Source organism: Staurois parvus, unplaced genomic scaffold, assembly GCF_062004578.1.
Source record: "Staurois parvus isolate SC_StPar_1 unplaced genomic scaffold, SC_StPar_1.0 ptg000419l, whole genome shotgun sequence".
NCBI lineage: Eukaryota > Metazoa > Chordata > Amphibia > Anura > Ranidae > Staurois > Staurois parvus.
The window spans coordinates 115,148-121,056 of record NW_028318215.1 but is presented as its reverse complement, the minus strand read 5'-3'; the positions used below and the strand labels follow the sequence as shown (position 1 = coordinate 121,056).

Genomic DNA, 5,909 nt, shown 5'->3' with positions numbered 1-5,909 from the left:
TTTCGGACCATTCTCTGTAAACCTTAGAGATGGTTGTGCGGGAAAATCCCAGGAGATCAGCAGTTTTCTAAATACTCAGACCAGCCCATTTGGCACCACCAACCATGCCACGTTCAAGGTCACTTAAATCCCCTTTCTTCCCCAGTTTGAACTTCAGCAAGTCATCTTCACCGCATCTGATGCGTAAATGCATGGAGTTGCTGTGATTGGCCGATTAGCCATTTGTGTTACCAAGTGTACCTAATACAGAGGCCGGTGAGTGTACAGTGGGGATGGAAAGTTTGGGCACCCCAGCTAAAAATGTGTATTAATGTGCATAAAGAAGCCAAGGAAAGATGGAAAAATCTCCAAAAGGCATCAAATTACAGATTAGACATTCTTATAATATGTCAACAAAAGTTAGATTTTATTTCCATCATTTACACTTTCAAAATAACAGAAAACAAAAAAATGGCGTCTGCAAAAGTTTGGGCCCCCTGCAGAGTTAATATCTTGTACTGCCCCCTTTGGCAAGTATCACAGCTTGTAAACGCTTTTTGTAGCCAGCCAAGAGTCTTTCAATTCTTGTTTGAGGTATCTTTGCCCATTCTTCCTTACAAAAGTCTTCCAGTTCTTTGAGATTTCTGGGCTGTCTGTCACGCACGGCTCTTTTAAGGTCTATCCATAGATTTTCAATGATGTTGAGGTCAGGAGATTGTGAAGGCCATGGCAAAACCTTCAGTTTACGCCTCTTGATGTATACCCCCGGGGATTTCGAGGTGTGTTTAGGATCATTATCCATTTGTAGAAGCCATCCTCTCTTTAACTTCAGCTTTTTCACAGATGGCATCAAGTTACCATCCAAAATTTGCTGAAATTTTATTGAATCCATTTTTCCTTCTACTCGTGAGATGTTCCCTGTGCCACTGGCTGCAACACAACCCCAAAGCATGATTGATCCAACCCCATGCTTAACAGTTGGACAGAGGTTCTTTTCATTAAATTCTGTGCCCCTTCTTCTCCAAACGTACCTTTGCTCATTCTGGCCAAAAAGTTCAATTTTAACCTCATCGGTCCACAGAACTTGTTTCCAAAATGCATCAGGCTTGTCTATATGTTCATTTGCAAAGTTCAAACGATGATTTTTGTGGTGAGGACGTAGAAGAGGTTTTCTTCTGATGACTCTTCCATGAAGACCATATTTGTACAAGTATCTCTTTATAGCGGAATAGTGACCACAACTCCAGTGTCTGCCAGATCTTTCTGGAGGGATCGTGCAGTCAAACGTGGGTTTTGAATTGTTTTTCTCACAATCCTGCGAGCTGTTCTGTCTGATATTTTTCTTGGTCTTCCAGATCTTGCTTTAACTTCCACTGTTCCTGATGACTGCCATTTCTTAATTACATTCCGAACAGAGGATATTGACATCTGAAAACGCTTTGCTATCTTCTTATAGCCTTCTCCAGCTTTGTGAGCGTCAACTATTTTCAGTTTCAGTTTTCTAGACAACTGCTTAGAAGAACCCATGGTGCTGATTGTTGGGGCAAGGTCAGATGAGTCGGGGCATTTAAAACCTTTGAGATTGACATCACCTGGTCTTCCCAGACGATGATTGAGAACAATCCATGACACTGGCAGGTCTCAGCTTGGCAAAGGGGGCAGTGCATGCTATAAATTCTGCAGGGTGCCCAAACTTTTGCAGACGCAATTTTTTTGTTTTCTGTTATTTTGAAAGTGTAAATGATGGAAATAAAATCTAACTTTTGTTGACATATTATAAGAATGTCTAATCTGTAATTTGATGCCTTTTGGAGATTTTTCCATCTTTCCTTGGCTTCTTTATGCACATTAATACAAATTTTTAGCTGGGGCGCCCAAACTTTCCATCCCCACTGTATATACGGGGAAGAGTTTATTTTGTAACATAATATCTCTAAGGAGTCGGTCCAGCCACGTGTGGTTAGGTGTCGGTGTCGGTCAGGTGACCCCGGATCTGGTGACACCATCCATCTCCTGCCCATCCCTCGGATGGTCTCCATGGCAGTGGAGTGAAGCTGTCCCGGCAGGGAGGAGGGAGCTGTTGATGTTCGGTCTCATAGTAACATTCGCCCTGCAGGTATATAAAACCTCCCAGGATGGAAGGGATGCAGAGACTGACCTGCCCTGACCACAGAGCCGACCTCCATCCAACATGGCCGAGCCCAGGACCATCCCCAGCGAGCCCATGCCCCTGGACATGGACAACCGAGACCCCAACAATATGAACGAGCACGTCAGAGTGAGTATGGGGCCCCGGCTGGCTCAGGGATCCACCAAACAGGGACACTCAGCTTGGACCATAGAAGTCAGGGCCGGGCAAGGGGTGGGGGGGCAGGAGGGGCGGCTGTCCTGGGCACTGCGGGGTCAGGTTCCCCATCACATCAAAGCCCCTCATCACATCAGAGGTTCCCCATCACATCAGAGTCCCTCATCACATCAGAGGTCCCTCATCACATCAGAGGATCCCCATCACATCAGAGTTCCTCATCACATCAGAGGTCCCTCATCACATCAGAGGATCCCCATCACATCAGAGTCCCTCATCACATCAGAGGTCCCTCATCACATCAGAGGATCCCCATCACATCAGAGTCCCTCATCTCATCAGAGGTTCCCCATCACATCAGAGTCCCTCATCACATCAGAGGTCCCTCATCACATCAGAGGTTCCCCATCACATCAGAGGTCCCTCATCACATCAGAGGTCCCTCATCACATCAGAGTACCTCATCACATCAGAGGTTCCCCTTCACATCAGAGGTCCCTCATCACATCAGAGGTCCCTCATCACAGCAGAGGTCCCTCATCACATCAGAGGTCCCTCATCACATCAGAGGTCCCCCCATCACAGCAGAGGTCCCTCATTACAGCAGAGTCCCTCATCACATCAGAGGTCCTATAATCACATCAGAGGTCCCCCCCCATCACATCAGAGGTCCCTCATCACATCAGAGGTCCCTCATCACATCAGAGGTTCCCCATCACATCAGAGGTCTCTCATCACATCAGAGGTCCCTCATCACATCAGAGTACCTCATCACATCAGAGGTTCCCCTTCACATCAGAGGTCCCTCATCACATCAGAGGTCCCTCATCACAGCAGAGGTCCCTCATCACATCAGAGGTCCCTCATCACATCAGAGGTCCCCCCATCACAGCAGAGGTCCCTCATTACAGCAGAGTCCCTCATCACATCAGAGGTCCTATAATCACATCAGAGGTCCCTCATCACATCAGAGGTCCCCCCATCACAGCAGAGGTCCCCCCATCACATCAGAGGTCCCTCATCACATCAGAGGTCCCCCCATCACAGCAGAGGTCCTTTATCACATCAGAGGTCCCTCATCACATCAGAGTTTCTCCCTTCATATCAGAGTCCCCCTTTCACATCAGAGGTTCCTCCTACACATCAGAGGTTCCCCCATCACAACAGAATTTCTCCCTTCATACCAGAGTCCCCCCTTTTACATCAGAGGTTCCCCATCACATCAGAGGTTCCCCATCACATCAGAGGTTCCCCCATCACATCAGACTTTCTCCCATCACATCAGAGCCCCTCGTTTCCCATCAGATGTCCTCCATCATATCAGAGGATTCCCCATCACGGCAGAGCTTCTCCCTTCATATCAGAACCCCCCCTTCACATCAGAAGTCCCCCATCACATCAGAGGTTCCCCAAACAAATTAGAGGTCCCTCAATACATCAGCGGTTCTCCCATCATATCAGAGTTCCCCCATCACATCAGAAGTCCCCCATCACATCAGAGGTTGCCCCATCACATCAAATTCCCTCCTTTCACATCAGAGGTTCCCCCGTCACATCAGAGGTTGCCCCATCACATCAGAAGCCCCCCATCACATCAGATTCCCTCCTTTCACATCAGAGGTCCCCCATCACATCAGGGGTTCCCCCAACACATCAGAGGTCCTCTCATCACATCAGAGGTTCCCCCATCACATCAGGGGTTCCCCCAACACATCAGAGGTCCTCTCATCACATCAGAGGTTCCCCCAACACATCAGAGGTCCTCCCATCACATCAGAGGTCCCCACATCACATCAGAGGTCCCCCCATCACATCAGAGGTTCCCTCAACACATCAGAGGTCCCCCATCATATCAGAGGTCCTTCATTATATCAGGAGTTCCCCCGACACATCAGAGGTCCTTCATTAAATCAGAAGTTCCCCAAACACATCAGAGGTCTCCCATCACATCAGAGTCACCCTTCTGGTCAGAGTCCCCCTATACATCAGAGGACCCCCGTCAACTCATGACACTGATCCGGGACAAATTGTGTCTCATGTTTATGACACCCTGGGGGAACCCAGACAGCACTCTGGCCTGGAGTATACTGTAGGTACTCGATGGGCAGATCCAATGCTGATCATTTTTACTTTAGGATTCTTATTACTCAGGTTCCTGACCGATGGGCCTTGCAGTTGACTGCTTGTAGCACCCCAGTTGGCTTTTCCATTTCCAAGGTGTTCTTGGAGCTTCAGAAACCTTTCTGGATGCCAAAAAAACCTCTCTTGGTGTCAGTAAGTTCCCATTTCTGCCCATTCCGCAGGGTTGTCATCAGGGGCGGACTGACCATTTGGAAACTCGGGCACTGTAGGGGGCCCCATGAGATGCCCCTGGTACCTTTTTCATAGGCTTTTTTGAGTTTGGGCAAGGACACAGGGGCCCCATGATCCCCTATTGCCCGGGGGCCCCATGAGTTGTCAGTCCGCCCCTGGTTGTCACCATCTTTGCTGGAACACTTCTAGGTGGGCAAGGTCACCAAATCTTTGGTAGGTTTCTGCAGGTCTTGGGGCTGATATGTAAAACATGGTACCGATGCCGGGATAAGGTCACTTACCGTCCAAAGCAAAGAATGCAGCACCCTCGGGACCTGGTAATGACTACAGCAGCATAGGTTGTAGGTCTCGCCCTTTTTGTTCCCCCCTCCTGTTGAAGCACCCAAGTTTCCCCTCCTCTGAACTGTCTTCTCTCCTAACAGGTCCTCTTTGAAGATGCCTTCGGAGAGCCGGAAGGGTCGCACAGTATCCCGGGGGTCTGGGGAATGTCCTACAAGACGTTCAACGGGGTGAAGAACTGCTGTTACATCGTGCTCTCCGTGCTGTGCGGTTGCCCACTGGCCTTCTGCTGGGCCCTGGAGTTCGCCTGCGTCCAGTGCTGCCACATCTGGTGCGTGGGGCCCTGCATACGCATGTGGAACATGAACTTCTCCTGTATGAAGCTCTTCTGGAGCTCCTGCGTCCACTGTCTATGCGACCCGTGCTACGAGTCCCGCGGCCTGTGCCTCAGCTTCATCAAGGTCCACAAAACGGAAGGATAAATGGACTGACAACCCCGACACCGATCCCCAAACCCGGACCTGGGCAGCCCAACCAGCACCGCCAATGCCCAACCTGACCCTCCCAGTCACTGTGGCCCTTCACCGCCTACGGCAATACCGAGCCGCGACTGTCATTGATTCTGTATATCTCATATATGAATAAAGAGTTTTCCGGGTCAGGCTCAGTTCCGTGTGCGGGAAATGTGTTCATACAACCAGGGGCGGACTGACAACTCATGGGGCCCCCGGGCAATAGGGGATCATGGGGCCCCTGTGTCTTTGCCCACACTTAAACCACACCCAAAAATGCCTATGAAAGGTACCAGGGGCATCTCATGGGGCCCCCTACTGACCCCAGGCCCTTGGGCAGTGTTAGAGTTCTCCAATGGTCAGTCCACCTCTGCATACGACGGCTTTATAGAACCCAAAATCACATTCCTAGATTCCGTGTCGGATGTATTACATGCATGTCATGAATGTGCCGGCGTGACCTTCCAGGTATGTATTCCCTCTCACAATGGGCACCGTACTCCCCCCCCCCGGCCTTCATC

General features: G+C 49.8%; 1 protein-coding gene across 1 annotated transcript; it reads left to right on the top strand.

Annotated features, from left to right (window-relative positions):
• The first annotated feature begins 2,101 nt into the window (after positions 1–2,101).
• Positions 2,102–5,543, top strand: LOC149454728 (caveolin-3-like). Its single transcript, XM_089687144.1, has 2 exons — positions 2,102–2,257; positions 5,020–5,543. The coding sequence occupies exons 1-2, from the start codon at positions 2,171–2,173 to the stop codon at positions 5,356–5,358; spliced, it is 426 nt and encodes a 141-aa protein (XP_089543270.1). The 5' UTR covers positions 2,102–2,170; the 3' UTR covers positions 5,359–5,543.
• The last annotated feature ends 366 nt before the right edge of the window (positions 5,544–5,909 follow it).

Excerpts from the sequence above, each read along its gene's own strand:
- LOC149454728 (XM_089687144.1), top strand. The coding sequence starts at position 2,171 with ATGGCCGAGCCCAGGACCATCCCCAGCGAGCCCATGCCCCTGGACATG. Across the intron at positions 2,258-5,019 it reads ATATGAACGAGCACGTCAGA|GTCCTCTTTGAAGATGCCTT; the intron begins GTGAGTATGGGG and ends CTCTCCTAACAG.